Source organism: Oncorhynchus mykiss, chromosome 14 (assembly GCF_013265735.2).
Source record: "Oncorhynchus mykiss isolate Arlee chromosome 14, USDA_OmykA_1.1, whole genome shotgun sequence".
In the NCBI taxonomy this organism is placed as follows: Eukaryota; Metazoa; Chordata; class Actinopteri; order Salmoniformes; family Salmonidae; genus Oncorhynchus; species Oncorhynchus mykiss.
In genome coordinates, this window is record NC_048578.1 from 41,274,327 (window position 1) to 41,294,986 (window position 20,660).

Here is a 20,660-nt window from a genome sequence, read left to right on the forward strand (position 1 = left end):
GAGATATGGGGCGGTACCTTGGTAAAAGCTGGGAGATATGGGGTGGTACCTTGGTAAAAGCTGGGAGATATGGGGCGGTACCTTGGTAAAAGCTGGGAGATATGGGGCGGTACCTTGGTAAAAGCTGGGAGGTATGGGGCGGTACCTTGGTAAAAGCTGGGAGGTATGGGGTGGTACCTTGGTAAAAGCTGGGAGGTATGGGGTGGTACCTTGGTAAAAGCTGGGAGATATGGGGTGGTACCTTGGTAAAAGCTGGGAGGTATGGGGTGGTACCTTGGTAAAAGCTGGGAGATATGGGGTGGTACCTTGGTAAAAGCTGGGAGGTATGGGGCGGTACCTTGGTAAAAGCTGGGAGGTATGGGGTGGTACCTTGGTAAAAGCTGGGAGGTATGGGGCGGTACCTTGGTAAAAGCTGGGAGGTATGGGGCGGTACCTTGGTAAAAACTGGGAGGTATGGGGCGGTACCTTGGTAAAAGCTGGGAGGTATGGGGCGGTACCTTGGTAAAAACTGGGAGGTATGGGGCGGTACCTTGGTAAAAGCTGGGAGGTATGGGGCGGTACCTTGGTAAAAACTGGGAGGTATGGGGCGGTACCTTGGTAAAAGCTGGGAGATATGGGGTGGTACCTTGGTAAAAACTGGGAGGTATGGGGTGGTACCTTGGTAAAAGCTGGGAGGTATGGGGTGGTACCTTGGTAAAAACTGGGAGATATGGGGTGGTACCTTGGTAAAAGCTGGGAGATATGGGGCGGTACCTTGGTAAAAGCTGGGAGGTATGGGGCGGTACCTTGGTAAAAGCTGGGAGGTATGGGGCGGTACCTTGGTAAAAGCTGGGAGGTATGGGGTGGTACCTTGGTAAAAGCTGGGAGGTATGGGGTGGTACCTTGGTAAAAACTGGGAGATATGGGGTGGTACCTTGGTAAAAGCTGGGAGATATGGGGCGGTACCTTGGTAAAAGCTGGGAGGTATGGGGCGGTACCTTGGTAAAAGCTGGGAGGTATGGGGCGGTACCTTGGTAAAAGCTGGGAGGTATGGGGCGGTACCTTGGTAAAAGCTGGGAGGTATGGGGTGGTACCTTGGTAAAAGCTGGGAGGTATGGGGCGGTACCTTGGTAAAAGCTGGGAGGTATGGGGTGGTACCTTGGTAAAAACTGGGAGGTATGGGGTGGTACCTTGGTAAAAGCTGGGAGGTATGGGGTGGTACCTTGGTAAAAGCTGGGAGATATGGGGCGGTACCTTGGTAAAAGCTGGGAGATATGGGGCGGTACCTTGGTAAAAGCTGGGAGGTATGGGGCGGTACCTTGGTAAAAACTGGGAGGTATGGGGTGGTACCTTGGTAAAAGCTGGGAGGTATGGGGTGGTACCTTGGTAAAAACTGGGAGATATGGGGTGGTACCTTGGTAAAAGCTGGGAGATATGGGGTGGTACCTTGGTAAAAGCTGGGAGATATGGGGCGGTACCTTGGTAAAAGCTGGGAGGTATGGGGCGGTACCTTGGTAAAAGCTGGGAGATATGGGGCGGTACCTTGGTAAAAGCTGGGAGATATGGGGTGGTACCTTGGTAAAAGCTGGGAGATATGGGGCGGTACCTTGGTAAAAGCTGGGAGGTATGGGGCGGTACCTTGGTAAAAGCTGGGAGGTATGGGGCGGTACCTTGGTAAAAGTTGGGAGGTATGGGGTGGTACCTTGGTAAAAGCTGGGAGGTATGGGGCGGTACCTTGGTAAAAGCTGGGAGATATGGGGTGGTACCTTGGTAAAAGCTGGGAGATATGGGGCGGTACCTTGGTAAAAGCTGGGAGGTATGGGGCGGTACCTTGGTAAAAGCTGGGAGGTATGGGGCGGTACCTTGGTAAAAGCTGGGAGGTATGGGGTGGTACCTTGGTAAAAGCTGGGAGGTATGGGGCGGTACCTTGGTAAAAGCTGGGAGGTATGGGGCGGTACCTTTCCCGAGCTGGTGGAACTGTAAGTGGAATGGTATAAAATACATCAAATAAATAGTTTCCATGTGTTTGATGGCTTATTGCTCTGGGGCAAGTCCTTCACAGTGTGGGGCGTCTCCAGGAGCTAATGGAGCACAGTATTCCATCTTACCAGGAGGAGCCTCTGGAACACAGTATTCCATCTAACCAGGAGCCTCTGGAACGCAGTATTCCATCTAACCAGGAGCCTCTGGAACACAGTATTCCATCTAACCAGGAGCCTCTGGAACACAGTATTCCATCTAACCAGGAACAACTGAAACACAGTGTTCCATCTTACCAGGAGCCTCTGAAACACAGTGTTCCATCTAACCAGGAGCCTCTGGAACACAGTATTCCATCTAACCAGGAACAACTGAAACACAGTGTTCCATCTTACCAGGAGCCTCTGAAACACAGTGTTCCATCTAACCAGGAGCCTCTGAAACATAGTATTCCATCTTACCAGGAGGCTCTGGAACACAGTATTCCATCTTACCAGGAATCTCTGGAACACAGTATTTCATCTTACCAGGAGTCTCTGGAACACAGTATTCCATCTCACCAGGAACAACTTGAACACAGTATCCCATCTTACCAGGGGGAGCCTCTGGAACACAGTATTCCATCTTACCAGGAGGAGCCTCTGGAACACAGTATTCCATCTGACCAGGAAAAACTGCAACACAGTATTCCATCTTACCAGGAGCCTCTGGAACACAGTATTCCATCTAACTAGGAACAACTGGAACACAGTATTCCATCTAACCAGGAGGAGCCTCTGGAACACAGTATTCCATCTAACCAGGAGGCTCTGGAACACAGTATTCCATCTAACCAGGAGGAGCCTCTGGAACACAGTATTCCATCTAACCTGGAGGCTCTGGAACATAGTATTCCATCTTACCAGGACGCTCTGGAACACAGTATTCCATCTTACCAGGAACAACTGGAACACAGTATTCCATCTTACTAGGACCCTCTGGAACACAGTATTCCATCTTACCAGGAGGCTCTGGAACACAGTATTCCATCTAACTAGGAGCTTCTGGAACACAGTATTCCATCTAACTAGGAGCTTCTGGAACACAGTATTCCATCTAACCAGGAACAACTGGAACACAGTATTACAGCTAACCAGGAGATTCTGGAACACAGTATTCCATCTCACCATGAACAACTGGAACACAGTATTCCATCTTACCAGGAACAACTGGAACACAGTATTCCACCTTACTAGGAGGAGCCTCTGGAACACAGTATTCAATCTCACCAGGAACAACTGGAACACAGTTTTATATCTAACCAGGAACAACTGGAACACAGTATTCCATCTCACCAGGAACAACTGGAACACAGTATTCCATCTTACCAGGAGGAGTCTCTGGAACACAGTATTCCATCTTACCAGGAGCCTCTGGAACACAGTATTCCATCTTACTAGGAGGAGCCTCTGGAACACAGTATTCCATCTTACTAGGAGGAGCCTCTGGAACACAGTATTCAATCTCACCAGGAACAACTGGAACACAGTTTTATATCTAACCAGGAACAACTGGAACACAGTATTCCATCTCACCAGGAACAACTGGAACACAGTATTCCATCTAACCAGGAGCCTCTGGAACACAGTATTCCATCTCACCAGGAACAACTGGAACACAGTATTCCATCTTACCAGGAGGAGTCTCTGGAACACAGTATTCCATCTTACCAGGATCCTCTGAGACACAGTATTCCATCTAACCAGGAGCCTCTGGAACACAGTATTCCATCTAACCAGGAACAACTGGAACAAAGTATTCCATCTAACCAGGAGCCTCTGGAACACAGTATTCCATCTCACCAGGAACAACTGGAACACAGTATTCCATCTTACCAGGAGGAGTCTCTGGAACACAGTATTCCATCTTACCAGGAGCCTCTGGAACACAGTATTCCATCTAACCAGGAGCCTCTGGAACACAGTATTCAATCTCACCAGGAACAACTGGAACACAGTTTTATATCTAACCAGGAACAACTGGAACACAGTATTCCATCTAACCAGGAACAACTGGAACACAGTATTCCATCTAACCAGGAGCCTCTGGAACACAGTATTCCATCTCACCAGGAACCTCTGGAACACAGTATTCCATCTAACCAGGAACAACTGGAACACAGTATTCCATCTAACCAGGAACAACTGGAACACAGTATTCCATCTCACCAGGAACAACTGGAACACAGTATTCCATCTTACCAGGAGGAGCCTCTGGAACACAGTATTCCATCTTACCAGGAGGGGCCTCTGGAACACAGTATTCCATCTAACCAGGATCCTCTGGAACACAGTATTCCATCTAACCAGGAACAACTGGAACACAGTATTCCATCTCACCAGGAACAACTGGAACACAGTATTCCATCTTACCAGGAGGAGTCTCTGGAACACAGTATTCCATCTTACCAGGAGCCTCTGGAACACAGTATTCCATCTTACTAGGAGGAGCCTCTGGAACACAGTATTCCATCTTACTAGGAGGAGCCTCTGGAACACAGTATTCAATCTCACCAGGAACAACTGGAACACAGTTTTATATCTAACCAGGAACAACTGGAACACAGTATTCCATCTGACCAGGAAAAACTGCAACACAGTATTCCATCTTACCAGGAGCCTCTGGAACACAGTATTCCATCTAACTAGGAACAACTGGAACACAGTATTCCATCTAACCAGGAGGAGCCTCTGGAACACAGTATTCCATCTAACCAGGAGGCTCTGGAACACAGTATTCCATCTAACCAGGAGGAGCCTCTGGAACACAGTATTCCATCTAACCAGGAGGCTCTGGAACATAGTATTCCATCTTACCAGGACGCTCTGGAACACAGTATTCCATCTTACCAGGAACAACTGGAACACAGTATTCCATCTTACTAGGACCCTCTGGAACACAGTATTCCATCTTACCAGGAGGCTCTGGAACACAGTATTCCATCTAACTAGGAGCTTCTGGAACACAGTATTCCATCTAACTAGGAGCTTCTGGAACACAGTATTCCATCTAACCAGGAACAACTGGAACACAGTATTACAGCTAACCAGGAGATTCTGGAACACAGTATTCCATCTCACCATGAACAACTGGAACACAGTATTCCATCTTACCAGGAACAACTGGAACACAGTATTCCACCTTACTAGGAGGAGCCTCTGGAACACAGTATTCAATCTCACCAGGAACAACTGGAACACAGTTTTATATCTAACCAGGAACAACTGGAACACAGTATTCCATCTCACCAGGAACAACTGGAACACAGTATTCCATCTTACCAGGAGGAGTCTCTGGAACACAGTATTCCATCTTACCAGGAGCCTCTGGAACACAGTATTCCATCTTACTAGGAGGAGCCTCTGGAACACAGTATTCCATCTTACTAGGAGGAGCCTCTGGAACACAGTATTCAATCTCACCAGGAACAACTGGAACACAGTTTTATATCTAACCAGGAACAACTGGAACACAGTATTCCATCTCACCAGGAACAACTGGAACACAGTATTCCATCTAACCAGGAGCCTCTGGAACACAGTATTCCATCTCACCAGGAACAACTGGAACACAGTATTCCATCTTACCAGGAGGAGTCTCTGGAACACAGTATTCCATCTTACCAGGATCCTCTGAGACACAGTATTCCATCTAACCAGGAGCCTCTGGAACACAGTATTCCATCTAACCAGGAACAACTGGAACAAAGTATTCCATCTAACCAGGAGCCTCTGGAACACAGTATTCCATCTCACCAGGAACAACTGGAACACAGTATTCCATCTTACCAGGAGGAGTCTCTGGAACACAGTATTCCATCTTACCAGGAGCCTCTGGAACACAGTATTCCATCTTACTAGGAGGAGCCTCTGGAACACAGTATTCAATCTCACCAGGAACAACTGGAACACAGTTTTATATCTAACCAGGAACAACTGGAACACAGTATTCCATCTAACCAGGAACAACTGGAACACAGTATTCCATCTAACCAGGAGCCTCTGGAACACAGTATTCCATCTCACCAGGAACCTCTGGAACACAGTATTCCATCTAACCAGGAACAACTGGAACACAGTATTCCATCTAACCAGGAACAACTGGAACACAGTATTCCATCTCACCAGGAACAACTGGAACACAGTATTCCATCTTACCAGGAGGAGCCTCTGGAACACAGTATTCCATCTTACCAGGAGGGGCCTCTGGAACACAGTATTCCATCTAACCAGGATCCTCTGGAACACAGTATTCCATCTAACCAGGAACAACTGGAACACAGTATTCCATCTCACCAGGAACAACTGGAACACAGTATTCCATCTTACCAGGAGGAGTCTCTGGAACACAGTATTCCATCTTACCAGGAGCCTCTGGAACACAGTATTCCATCTTACTAGGAGGAGCCTCTGGAACACAGTATTCCATCTTACTAGGAGGAGCCTCTGGAACACAGTATTCAATCTCACCAGGAACAACTGGAACACAGTTTTATATCTAACCAGGAACAACTGGAACACAGTATTCCATCTCACCAGGAACAACTGGAACACAGTATTCCATCTAACCAGGAGCCTCTGGAACACAGTATTCCATCTCACCAGGAACAACTGGAACACAGTATTCCATCTTACCAGGAGGAGTCTCTGGAACACAGTATTCCATCTTACCAGGATCCTCTGAGACACAGTATTCCATCTAACCAGGAGCCTCTGGAACACAGTATTCCATCTAACCAGGAACAACTGGAACAAAGTATTCCATCTAACCAGGAGCCTCTGGAACACAGTATTCCATCTCACCAGGAACAACTGGAACACAGTATTCCATCTTACCAGGAGGAGTCTCTGGAACACAGTATTCCATCTTACCAGGAGCCTCTGGAACACAGTATTCCATCTTACTAGGAGGAGCCTCTGGAACACAGTATTCAATCTCACCAGGAACAACTGGAACACAGTTTTATATCTAACCAGGAACAACTGGAACACAGTATTCCATCTAACCAGGAACAACTGGAACACAGTATTCCATCTAACCAGGAGCCTCTGGAACACAGTATTCCATCTCACCAGGAACCTCTGGAACACAGTATTCCATCTAACCAGGAACAACTGGAACACAGTATTCCATCTAACCAGGAACAACTGGAACACAGTATTCCATCTCACCAGGAACAACTGGAACACAGTATTCCATCTTACCAGGAGGAGCCTCTGGAACACAGTATTCCATCTTACCAGGAGGGGCCTCTGGAACACAGTATTCCATCTAACCAGGATCCTCTGGAACACAGTATTCCATCTAACCAGGAACAACTGGAACACAGTATTCCATCTTACCAGGAGGGGCCTCTGGAACACAGTATTCCATCTTACCAGGAGGGGCCTCTGGAACACAGTATTCCATCTTACCAGGAGAAGCCTCTGGAACACAGTTTTCCATCTAACCAGGAGCCTCTGGAACACAGTATTCCATCTAACCAGGAGCCTCTGAAACACAGTATTCTATCTTACCAGGAACAACTGGAACACAGTATTCCATCCTACAAGGACGAGCCTCTGGAACACAGTATTCCATCTAACCAGGAGCAGCCTCTGCAACACACAGTATTCCATCTTACCAGGAACAACTGGAACACAGTATTCCATCTTACCAGGAGGAGCCTCTGGAACACAGTATTCCATCTTACCAGGAGGAGCCTCTGGAACACAGTATTCCATCTAACCAGGAGCCTCTGGAACACAGTATTCCATCTTACCAGGAGCCTCTGGAACACAGTATTCCATCTTACTAGGAGGAGCCTCTGGAACACAGTATTCAATCTCACCAGGAACAACTGGAACACAGTTTTATATCTAACCAGGAACAACTGGAACACAGTATTCCATCTAACCAGGAACAACTGGAACACAGTATTCCATCTAACCAGGAGCCTCTGGAACACAGTATTCCATCTCACCAGGAACCTCTGGAACACAGTATTCCATCTAACCAGGAACAACTGGAACACAGTATTCCATCTAACCAGGAACAACTGGAACACAGTATTCCATCTCACCAGGAACAACTGGAACACAGTATTCCATCTTACCAGGAGGAGCCTCTGGAACACAGTATTCCATCTTACCAGGAGGGGCCTCTGGAACACAGTATTCCATCTAACCAGGATCCTCTGGAACACAGTATTCCATCTAACCAGGAACAACTGGAACACAGTATTCCATCTTACCAGGAGGGGCCTCTGGAACACAGTATTCCATCTTACCAGGAGGGGCCTCTGGAACACAGTATTCCATCTTACCAGGAGAAGCCTCTGGAACACAGTTTTCCATCTAACCAGGAGCCTCTGGAACACAGTATTCCATCTAACCAGGAGCCTCTGAAACACAGTATTCTATCTTACCAGGAACAACTGGAACACAGTATTCCATCCTACAAGGACGAGCCTCTGGAACACAGTATTCCATCTAACCAGGAGCAGCCTCTGCAACACACAGTATTCCATCTTACCAGGAACAACTGGAACACAGTATTCCATCTTACCAGGAGGAGCCTCTGGAACACAGTATTCCATCTTACCAGGAGGAGCCTCTGGAACACAGTATTCCATCTAACCAGGAGCCTCTGGAACACAGTATTCCATCTTACCAGGAGGAGCCTCTGGAACATAGTATTCCATCTAACCAGGAGCCTCTGGAACACAGTATTCCATTTTACCAGGAGGAGCCTCTGGAACATAGTATTCCATCTTACCAGGAGGAGCCTCTGGAACATAGTATTCCATCTTACCAGGAGGCTCTGGAACACAGTATTCCATCTAACCAGGAGGCTCTGGAACACAGTCCCACTGTGCTGTTAGTGAAGCTCCTCCCTCCCACTTTGATGTTAATGAGGCTCCTCTCTCCCACTATGTTGTCTTAGTGAGGCTCCTCCCTCCCACTGTGTTATCTTAGTGAAGCTCCTCCCTCCCACTATGTTGTCTTAGTGTGGCTCCTCCCTCCCACTGTGTTTTCTTAGTGAAGCTCCTCCCTCCCACTATATTATCTTAGTGAAGCTCCTCCCTCCCACTGTGTTGTTAGTGAAGCTCCTCCCTCCCACTGTGTTAATAGTGAAGCTCCTCCCTCCCACTGTGTTGTTAGTGAAGCTCCGCCCTCCAACTGTGGGCCCTGGTCTAAAGTAGTTCACTTTTTTAGTGAAGCTCCTCCCTCCCACTATGTTGTTAATGAAGCTCCTCCCTCCCACTGTGCTGTTAGTGAAGCTCCTCCCTCCCACTGTGCTGTTAATGAGGCTCCTCTCTCCCACTATGTTATCTTAGTGAATCTCCTCCCTAACACTGTGTTATCTTAGTGAAGCTCCTCCCTCCCACTATGTTATCTTAGTGAAGCTCCTCCCTCCCAGTGTGCTGTTGGTGAAGCTCCTCCCTCCCACTGTGCTGTTAATGAGGCTCCTCTCTCCCACTATGTTGTTAGTGAAGCTCCTCCTTCCCACTGTGTTGTTAGTGAAGCTCCTCCCTCCCACTATGTTATCTTAGTGAAGCTCCTCCCTAACACTGTTATCTTAGTGAAGCTCCTCCCTCCCACTATGTTATCTTAGTGAAGCTCCTCCCGCCCACTGTGCTGTTAGTGAAGCTCCTCCCTCCCACTATGTTATCTTAGTGACGCTCCTCCCTCCCACTGGGCTGTTAGTGAAGCTCCTCCCTCCCACTGTGTTATCTTAGTGAAGCTCCTCCCTCCCACTGCGCTGTTAGTGAAGCTCCTCCCTCCCACTATATTATCTTAGTGAAGCTCCTCCCTAACACTGTGTTATCTTAGTGAAGCTCCTGCCGCCCAATGTGCTGTTAGTGAAGCTCCTCCCTCCCACTATGTTATCTTAGTGAAGCTCCTCCCTCCCACTGTGCTGTTAGTGAAGCTCCTCCCTCCCACTATGTTATCTTAGTGAAGCTCCTCCCTCCCACTGTGCTGTTAGTGAAGCTCCGCCCTCCAACTGTGGGCCCTGGTCTAAAATAGTGTTCTTTGATGGTCCCTGGTCTAAAGTAGTTCACTTTTTTAGTGAAGCTCCTCCCTCCCACTATGTTGTTAATGAAGCTCCTCCCTCCCACTGTGCTGTTAGTGAAGCTCCTCCCTCCCACTATGTTATCTTACTGAAGCTCCTCCCTCCCACTGTGTTGTCTTAGTGAAGCTCCTCCCTCCCACTGTGTTTTTAGTGAAGCTCCTCCCTCCCACTATATTATCTTAGTGAAGCTCCTCCCTCCCACTATATTATCTTAGTGAAGCTCCTCCCTCCCACTGTTTTATCTTAGTGAAGCTCCTCCCTCCCACTGTGCTGTTAGTGAAGCTCCTCCCTCCCACTGTGTTGTTAGTGAAGCTCCTCCCTCCCACAATTTTATCTTAGTGAAGCTCCTCCCTCCCACTATATTATCTTAGTGAAGCTCCTCCCTCCCACTGTGCTGTTAGTGAAGCTCCTCCCTCTCACTATGTTATCTTAGTGAAGCTCCTCCCTCCCACTGTGCTGTTAGTGAAGCTCCTCCCTCCCACTATGTTATCTTACTGAAGCTCCTCCCTCCCACTGTGCTGTTAGTGAAGCTCCTCCCTCCCACTGTGTTGTCTTAGTGAAGCTCCTCCCTCCCACTGTGTTGTCTTATTGAAGCTCCTCCCTCCCACTGTGTTGTCTTATTGAAGCTCCTCCCTCCCACTGTTGTTAGTGAAGCTCCTCCCTCCCACTGTGTTGTTAGTGAAGCTCCTCCCTGCCACTGTGTTGTCTTAGTGAGGCTCCTCCCTCCCACTGTTGTTAGTGAAGCTCCTCCCTCCCACTATGTTATTTTACTGAAGCTCCTCCCTCCCAATGGGCCCTGGTCTAAAGTTGTGCTCTTGATGGAATCTGGTCTAAACTAGTGCACTTTAATGGGCCCTATATAGGGAATAGGGTGCCATTTGGAACACACACCGTCTCTGTCTCATCCTCAATGATGCCTTTGACCTCTCGACCCCTCTGTGACCCTGGAGCTTTGATGTTGTCATCTCCTCTGTCGGAGCTCAACAGAGACTTGGCCCGGAACATTCTCCTGACACGCACACACAGAAACACACACACACACACACACACACACCCACATGCAGAAACACACACACACAAACACAGAAACACACACACAGAAACAGAAACAGAAACACACACACACACACAAACACACACACACAAACATAGAAACGCAGAAACACACACACAGAAACATACACACACACACACACACACACACAGAAACGCAGAAACACACACACACACACAAACACACACACACAAACATAGAAACGCAGAAACACACACACAGAAACATACACACACGCACACACACACACACGCACACACACACACATACGCACACACGCACACACACACACACAAACACAGAAACGCTGGAACACACACGCAGAAACACACACACCACTGTAACTCTTCCCCAGGTCGTTGCTGTAAAAGATAATTATGTTCTCAGTCAACTTATCTGGTAAACTAACCACACAGCTATCCACAGAGACTTGGAGTTCTCTACCTGTTCAGACTATCCACAGAGACTTGGAGAACCACATCATATAAGCAGTCAAGGTCGAGATTGATCTCACACACACACACTAACGCGCGCGCACACACACATACTAACGCACTTACGCGCACGCACACACTAACGCACTCACGCACACGCACACACACACACACACACACGTATGTGTTTATCTGCATTGTTGTTAATGTTGTGTGTGTGTGTGTGTGTGTGTGTGTGTGTGTGTTTCGGCAGTGTATCCACAGGGACCTTGCAGCGAGGAACATCCTGCTGTCAGAGAACAACGTGGTGAAGATCTGTGACTTCGGCCTGGCTAGAGACATCTACAAAGACCCCGACTACGTCAGGAAAGGCAGCGTAAGACACACACACACCTCGGGGGAAAAACTCGGGGTAGTTACATCAGGGCCAACGGCAAATTCTAACGTCTGTTACCAGAGGAGCTTTAGAACCGTAGATGTTCAGGAGTTATGATTGTCTAGGGATCATCGACTTTACTCTTAGAAAACAAGGTGCTATCTAGAACCTATAAGGGTTATTCGGCTGTCCCCGTAGGAGAACCCTTTGAAGAACCCTTTTTGGTTCCGGGTAGAACCGTTTTGGGTTCCATGTAGAACCCTTTCCACAGAGGGTTCTACATAGAATCCAAAAGGGATCTACCTGAAAATAAAAAGGGTTCTCATATGGGGACAGCCGAAGAACCCTTGTCTCTCTCTGTCTCTCAATTCAATTCAATTCAAGGGGCTTTATTGGCATAGGAAACATCTGTTAACATTGCCAAATCAAGTGAGGTAGATAATCTCTCTCTCTCTCTCTCTCTCTCTCTGTCTCTCTCTGTCTCTCTCTGTCTCTCTCTGTCTCTCTCTCTCTCTCTGTCTCTCTCTCTGTCTCTCTCGGTCTCTATGTCTCTCTCTCTCTCTCTCTCTATCTCTCTCTCTCTCTCTCTCTCTCTCTCTCTCTCTCTGTCTCTCTGTCTCTCTCTGTCTCTCTCTCTTTCTCTTTCTCTGTCTCTGTCTCTCTCTGTCTCTCTCTCTCTCTCTCTCTGTCTCTCTCTCTCTCTCTGTCTCTCTCTCTGTCTCTCTCTGTCTCTCTGTCTCTCTCTGTCTCTCTCTGTCTCTCTCTGTCTCTCTCTGTCTCTCTCTCTCTCTCTCTCTCTGTCTCTCTCTCTCTCGCTCTGTCTCTCTCTCTTTCTCTGTCTCTGTCTCTCTCTGTCTCTCTCTCTCTCTCTCTCTATCTCTCTCTCTGTCTCTCTCTCTCTCTCTGTCTCTCTCTCTCTCTCTGTCTCTCTGTCTCTCTCTGTCTCTCTCTCTTTCTCTGTCTCTGTCTCTCTGTCTCTCTCTGTCTCTCTCTCTCTCTCTGTCTCTCTCTGTCTCTCTCTGTCTCTCTCTGTCTCTCTCTGTCTCTCTCTCTCTCTGTCTCTCTCTGTCTCTCTGTCTCTCTCTGTCTCTCTCTCTCTCATCTCTCTTAATTCAATTTAAATTGTATTTAAGGGCTTTATTGACATGGGAAACATATGTTAACATTGCCAAAGCAAGAAAAGTAGATAATAAACAAAAGTGAAATAAACACTCACAAAAGTTCCAAAAGAATAAAGACGTTTCAAATGTCGTATGATGTGCAAATAGTTAAAGTACAAAAGGAAGATAAATAAACATAAATATGGGTTGTATTTACAATGCTGCTTGTTCTTCGCTGGTTGCCCTTTTCTTGTGGCAACAGGTCACAAATCTTGCTGCTGTGACGGCACACTGTGGGATTTCACCCAGTAGATATGGGAGTTTATCAAAATTGGATTTGTTTTCAAATTCTTTGTGGATCTGTGTAATCTGAGGGACATATGTGTCTCTAATATGGTCATGTGTTGGACAGGAGGTTAGGAAGTGCAGCTCAGTTTCCACCTCATTTTGTGGGCAGTGAGCACATAGCCTGTCTTCTCTTGAGAGCCATGTCTGCCTACGGCTGCCTTTCTCAATACCAAGGCTATGCTCACTGAGTCTGTACATAGTCAAAGCTTTCCTTAAGTTTGGGTCAGTCACAGTGGTCAGGTATTCTGCCACTGTGTACTCTCTGTTTAGGGCCAGATAACATTCTAGTTTGCTCTGTTTTTTTGTTAATTCTTTCCAATGTGTCAAGTAATTATCTTTTTGTTTTCTCATGATTTGGTTGGGTCTAATTGTGTTGCTGTCCTAGGGCTCTGTGGGGTGTGTTTGTGTTTGTGAACAGAGCCCCAGGACCAGCTTGCTTAGGGGACTCTTCTCCAGGTTCATCTCTCTGTAGGTGATGGCTTTGTTATGGAAGGTTTGGGAATCGCTTTCTTTTAGGTGGTTGTAGAATTTAACGTCTCTTTTCTGGATTTTGTTAATTAACTGGTATCGGACTAATTCTGCTCTGCAGGCATTATCTGGTGTTTTACGTTGTACACAGAGGATATTTTTTGCAGAATTCTTCATGCAGAGTCTCAATTTGGTGTTTGTCCCATTTTGTGAATTCTTGTTTGGTGAGCGGACCCCAGACCTAACAACCATGAAGGACAATGGGTTCTATAACTAATTCAAGTATTTTGAGCCTTATCCTAATTGCCACATTTTATTTTCCTTTTGATGGCGTAGAAAGCTCTTCTTGTCTTGTCTCTCAGCTCGTTCACAGCTCTGTGGAAGTTGATGTTGGAACACCATTATTTTGGTCTTACTGAGATTCACTTTCAGGGCCCAGGTCTGTCAGGGCCCAGGTCTGTCAGGGCCCAGGTCTGTCAGGGCCCAGGTCTGTCAGGGCCCAGGTCTGTCAGGGCCCAGGTCTATCAGGGCCCAGGTCTGTCAGGGCCCAGGTCTGTCAGGGCCCAGGTCTGTCAGGGCCCAGGTCTATCAGGGCCCAGGTCTGTCAGGGCCCAGGTCTGTCAGGGCCCAGGTCTGACAGAATCTGTGCAGAATATCTAGGTGCTGCTGTAGGCCCTCCTTGGTTGGGGACAGAAGCACCAGATCATCAGCAAACAGTAGACATTTGACTTCAGATTCTAGTAGGGTGAGACCGGGTGCTGCGGACTGTTCTAGTGCCCTCGCCAATTCGGGGATATATAAACTCAGCAAAAAAAGAAACGTCCCTTTTTTCCCCGTCTTTCAAAGATATATTGTTAAACACTGTTTCCCATGCTTGTTCGATGAACCATAATGAACATGCACCTGTGGAACGGTCGTTAAGACACTAACAGCTTACAGACGGTAGGCAATTAAGGTCACAGTTATGAAAACTTAGGACAGTAAAGATGCCTTTCTACTGACTCTGAAAAACACAAAAAGAAAGATGCCCAGGGTCCCTGCTCATCTGCATGAACGTGCCTTAGGCATGTTGCAAGGAGGCATGAGGACTGCAGATGTGGTCAGGGCAATAAATGGCAATGTTCGTACTGTGAGACGCCTAAGACAGTGCTACAGGGAGACAGGACGGACAGCTGATCGTCCTCGCAGTGGCAGACCACGTAACACCTGCACAGGATTGGTACATCCGAACATCACACCTGCAGGACAGGTACAGGATGGCAACAACAACTGCCTGAGTTACACCAGGAACGCACAATCCCATCCATCAGTGCTCAGACTGTCCGCAATTGGCTGAGAGATGCTGGACTGAGGGCACAAACCCACTGTTGATGGACCAGACAGGACTGGCAAAAAGTGCTCTTCACTGACGTGTGAGAGTTTTGTCTCACCAGGGGTGATGGTCGCATTCGCGTATATCGTCGAAGGAATGAGCGTTACACCGAGGCCTGTACTCTGGAGTGGGATCGATTTGGAGGTGGAGGGTCCGTCATGGTCTGGGGCGGTGTGTCACAGCATCATCGGACTGAGCTTGTTGTCATTGCAGGCAATCTCAACGCTGTGCGTTACAGGGAAGACATCCTCCTCCCTCATGTGGTACCCTTCCTGCAGGCTCATCCTGACATGACCCTCCAGCATGACAATGCCACCAGCCATACTGCTCGTTCTGTGTGTGATTTCCTGCAAGACAGGAATGTCAGTGTTCTGCCATGGCCAGCGAAGAGCACGAATCTCAATCCCATTGAGCACGCCTGGGACCTGTTGGATCGGAGGGTGAGGGCTAGAGCCATTCCCCCCCAGAAATGTCCGGGAACTTCCAGGTGCCTTGGTGGAAGAGTGGTGTAACATCTCACAGCAAAAACTGTCAAATCTGGTGCAGTCCATGAGGAGGAGATGCACTGCAGGACTTAATGCAGCTGGTGGCCACACTCCGATCGCAATAAACAGTGAGAGGACATTTCTTTTTTTGCTGAGTTTATGTTGAAGAGGGTGGGGCTTAAGCTGAATCCTTGTCTCACACACGGCCTTGTGGAAAGAAATGTGTGTGTTTTTTGCCCATTTTAACCACACACTTGTTTGTGTACATGGATTTTATAATGTGGTATGTTTTTCCCCCAACAACACTTTCCATCAATTTGTATCGCAGACCCTCATGCCAAATTGAGTCAAAGGCTGATGGTAAAGAGTTTTAGTATAGCCAATTGGAATTTGTTGTCTGTGTATGTTATCATTTCATTGAGGATACCATCAACCTACAGGCCGAGTAGCAGGCAGTTTACTCACCTTATTCATCCAAGCTACTCAATACTGCCCCCCAGTCACCAAGAAGTTAATGATAATGCAGAAGATTTTCCCAAGGTTGCTGTTGACACATATCCCACAGTAGTTTTTGGGGTCAAATTTGTCTCCACTTTTGTGGATTGGGGTGATCAGTCCTTGGTTCCAAATATTGGGGAAGATGCCAGAGCTAAGTATGATGTTAAAGAGCTTTAGTATAGTGAATTAGAATTTGTGGTCTGTATATTTTATCATTTCATTGAGGATACCATCAACACTACCAGCCTTTTTGGGTTGGAGGGTTTGTATTTTGTCCTGTAGTTCATTCTATGTAATTGGAGAATCCAGAGGGTTCTGGTCTTTAATAGTTGATTCTAAGATTTGTATTTGATCATGTATGTTTTTGCTGTTTGTTCTTTGTTATGAGCCAAAAGATGGGAGAAGTGGTTTACCCGTACATCTCCATGTTGGATAGATAATTCTTCTTCTTCGTGTTGTTTGTTTAGCGTTTTCCAATTTTCCCAGAAGTCGTTAGAGTCTATGGATTCTTCAATTACATTGAGCTGATTTCTGACGTGCTGTTCCTTCTTTTTCCGTAGTGTATTTCTGTATTGTTTTAGTGACTGACCATAGTGAAGGCTCAGGTTTTTCCAGGTCTCTATGTTTTTGGTTGGACAGGTTTCTCCACTTCTTTCTTAGGTTTTTGCATTCTTCATCAACCCATTTGTCATTGTTGTTCATTTTTATCAGTTTTCTGTTTGAATTTTTTAGATTTGACAGGGAAGCTGAGAGGTCAAATATACTGTGTAGGTTTTCTACTGCCAAGTTTACACCTTCACTATTACAGTGAAATGTTTTGTACAGGAAGTTAAAAGGGATTGAATGTGTTGTTGCCTCATTTATTTGTTGTAGTTTTCCACACTCATTTATTTCCATCTATAGTATTTCTTAATATTATTCAGTTCTTTTGATGCCTCATGATTGAGTATTGCTCTGTTCAAGTAGACTGTGATTTTGCTGTGATCTGATAGGCGATGGGCTCACTGTGAACTCTGAGAGACTCTGGGTTGAGGCCAGTGATAAAGTAGTCTACAGTATTACTGCCAAGAGATGAGCTATAGGTGTACCTACCATAGGATCAAATCTAATTTATTTATACAGCCCTTCTTACATCAGCTGATATCTCAGTGCTGTAGAGAAACCCAGCCTAAAACCCCAAACAGCAAGCAATGCAGGTGTAGAAGCACGGTGGCTAGGAAAAACTCCCTAGAAAGGCCAAAACCTAGGAAGAAACCTAGAGAGGAACCAGGCTATGTGGGGTGGCCAGTCCTCTTCTGGCTGTGCCGGGTGGAGATTATAACAAAACATGGCCAATATGTTCAAATGTTTATAAATGACCAGCATGGTCAAATAGAGTGGGAATGCTGTCACCTCCAGGTAGGTGTTTGTCCCCCTGTGTGCTGAAGGTGTCAGGTTCTTGTCCTGTTCTGGCATTTAGGTCACCACAGACTAGTACATGTCCTGGGGCCTGGAAATGATTGATTTCCCCCTCCAGGATGGAGAAGCTGCCATCATTAAAGTGTGGGGATTCTAGTGGGGGGATATAGGTAGCACACAGGAGGACATTTCTCTCTGTTAAGATCATTTCCCTTTGAATTTCTAGCCAAATGTGAAATGTTCCTGTTTAGATTAATTTAATAGAGTGAGTTAGGTCTGTTCTATACCAAATTATACTACCAGCTCTCTGTAACCTAGAGGGCAACCAGTGGGTCCATCTCCTCTATACCAATGTTTCACACCTGGTAGTGTGGTGGATGGGAATACCATCTCTCTGTAACCTAGAGAGCAACCAGTGGGTCCATCTCCTCTATACCACCCACCTGGTAGTGTGGTGAATGGGAATACCATCTCTCTGTAACCTAGAGGGCAACCAGTGGGTCCATCTCCTCTATACCACCCACCTGGTAGTGTGGTGGATGGGACTACCAGCTCTCTGTAACCTAGAGGGCAACCAGTGGGTCCATCTCCTCTATACCACCCACCTGGTAGTGTGGTGGATGGGACTACCATCTCTCTGTAACCTAGAGGGCAACCAGTGGGTCCATCTCTGTACCATGTTTCTTGTAGGATGACAATGTCTGGATTTCTGATTAATTTGGTGAAGTCCAGATTCCTGCTCTTTAGGCCAAAGGCAGATGACCTCAGGCCTGGGATATTCCAGGATGATATAGTGAAGGCTTTTTGTTCCATAAAGTGTCCAATGTTGTTAGTCGTGTGGTTTGGCCTCAGACCAGTAAGTGTCAGCAGAGCCTGCTGAGCATCTGGTACTTGCCATTGGCTTGGGCTAGTGTAAGAGTGGGGGTTGGGCCTGTTTGCCTGCTCACGGCCTGGGTGGATGTGTGACTTCCATGTTGAGGCCTTCTTTGTGGGAGTGGGGGGCACTCTCTCTCTCTCCCCCTCTCTCTCTGTCTCCTTTCCTTCTCAATAAAGACATTTCATATTATGTCTATATACACTGTTATAATGATGTGCAAATAGTTGAAGTACAAAAGGGAAAATAAATAAACATAAATATTGGTTGTATTTGCAATGTACCTCTCTCTCTCCCTCTCTCTCTCCTCTCTCTCTCTCTCTCTCTCTCCTTTCCCTCTCTTCCTGTCTCTATCTCCTTTCCCTCTCTCTCTGTCCTCTCTCCCCCTGTCTCTCTCTCTCCCCCTGTCTCTCTCTCTCCCCCTGTCTCTCTCTCTCTCCTGTCTTTCTCCCCATCACTCTCTCTCGCTCTCTCTCCCCCTGTCTCTCTCTCCTCTCTCTCTCTCCTCTCTCTCCTCCCTCTCTCTTCCCCCCCCCCCCCCCCTCTCTCTCGCTTCTCTCTCTGCAGGCCCGTCTGCCACTGAAGTGGATGGCTCCAGAGAGTATCTTTGACAAGGTCTACACCAGCCAGTCTGACGTCTGGTCCTTTGGTGTTCTACTCTGGGAGATCTTCTCTCTGGGTGAGACATTTAGGTATTTTAGCAGGACGTACAGTCTCTCAGTGAGAGATAATGTTCTTCCCTAGTTGCATAGTTAGCCATCCACCCTGATAGACAGACAGCCAGCCATCCACCCTGACAGACAGACAGACATCCACCCTGACAGACAGACAGACAGACAGACAGACAGACAGACAGACAGACAGACAGACAGACAGACAGACAGACAGACAGACAGACATGCAGGCAGTCATCCACCCTGACAGGCAGGCAGGCAGGCAGGCAGGCAGACAGCCAGCCATCCATCCACTCTGACAGACAGACAGACAGACAGCCATCCACCCTGACAGGCAGGCAGGCAGGCAGACAGACAGCCATCCACCCTAACAGACAGACAGACAGACAGACAGACAGACAGACAGACAGGCAGTCATCCACCCTGACAGGCAGGCATGCAGACAGACAGCCATCCACTCTGACATACAGACAGGCAGACAGACAGCCATCCACCCTAACAGACAGACAGACAGACAGACAGACAGGCAGGCAGGCAGGCAGGCAGGCAGGCAGGCAGGCAGCCATCCACCCTGACAGACAGCCAGGCAGCCATCCACCCTGAAAGGCAGGCAGGCAGGCAGGCAGGCAGGCAGGCAGGCAGGCAGGCAGGCAGGCAGGCAGACATACCTTATCTCTGATAACACCGGTGTTCCTCTCTTCAGGTGCATCTCCGTACCCAGGTGTCCAGATCGATGAGGACTTCTGTAAACGACTGAAAGATGGAACTAGGATGAGAGCTCCTGAAACAGCATCTCCTGAGATGTGAGTCAACACAGATCCTAGAATAATTCACAAGATATATGTAGTTCTATAAGAGTCAACACAGATCCTAGAATAATTCACAAGAAATATGTAGTTCTATAAGAGTCACTTACTCCTTACCTACCTTGCATACATTTAATGCAAACCCAAGCACACAACATGCTTGGTAATGTAAGGTACTGTGTGCTCTGTGAGCTGTAGTGGCTGGATCTACTAGTGGTTGTGTGGAGTGCACTCTAACACTCTTTAGCCCTACTGTGTGTCTCTGTTGCCCTCTGCTGGTAGTTATGGGATCCTACTGGCCTGTAGGATATCTCTGCTGGCCTGTAGGATATCTCTGCTGGCCTGTAGGATATCTCTGCTGGCCTGTAGGATATCTCTGCTGGCCTGTAGGATATCTGCTGGCCTGTAGGATATCTCTGCTGGCCTGTAGGATATCTCTGCTGGCCTGTAGGATATCTCTGCTGGCCTGTAGGATATCTCTGCTGGCCTGTAGGATATCTCTGCTGGCCTGTAGGATATCTCTGCTGGCCTGTAGGACATCTCTGCTGGCCTGTAGGACATCTCTGCTGGCCTGTAGGATATCTCTGCTGGCCTGTAGGATATCTCTGCTGGCCTGTAGGATATCTCTGCTGGCCTGTAGGATATCTCTGCTGGCCTGTAGGATATCTCTGCTGGCCTGTAGGATATCTCTGCTGGCCTGTAGGACTTTGCTGTAACATG

General features: G+C 47.5%; 1 protein-coding gene across 4 annotated transcripts in view; it reads left to right on the top strand.

Annotated features, from left to right (window-relative positions):
* LOC110487799 (vascular endothelial growth factor receptor 3) overlaps window positions 1-20,660 on the top strand; it is a 255,210-nt gene that overhangs the window by 216,252 nt on the left and 18,298 nt on the right. For all 4 annotated transcript variants that reach the window (XM_036943557.1, XM_036943558.1, XM_036943559.1 and 1 more), the window contains exons 23-25: window positions 11,795-11,917; window positions 19,028-19,139; window positions 19,838-19,937. In XM_036943557.1, the coding sequence (XP_036799452.1) occupies window positions 11,795-11,917; window positions 19,028-19,139; window positions 19,838-19,937 (335 nt within the window). The remainder of the gene's footprint in view (window positions 1-11,794; window positions 11,918-19,027; window positions 19,140-19,837; window positions 19,938-20,660) is intronic.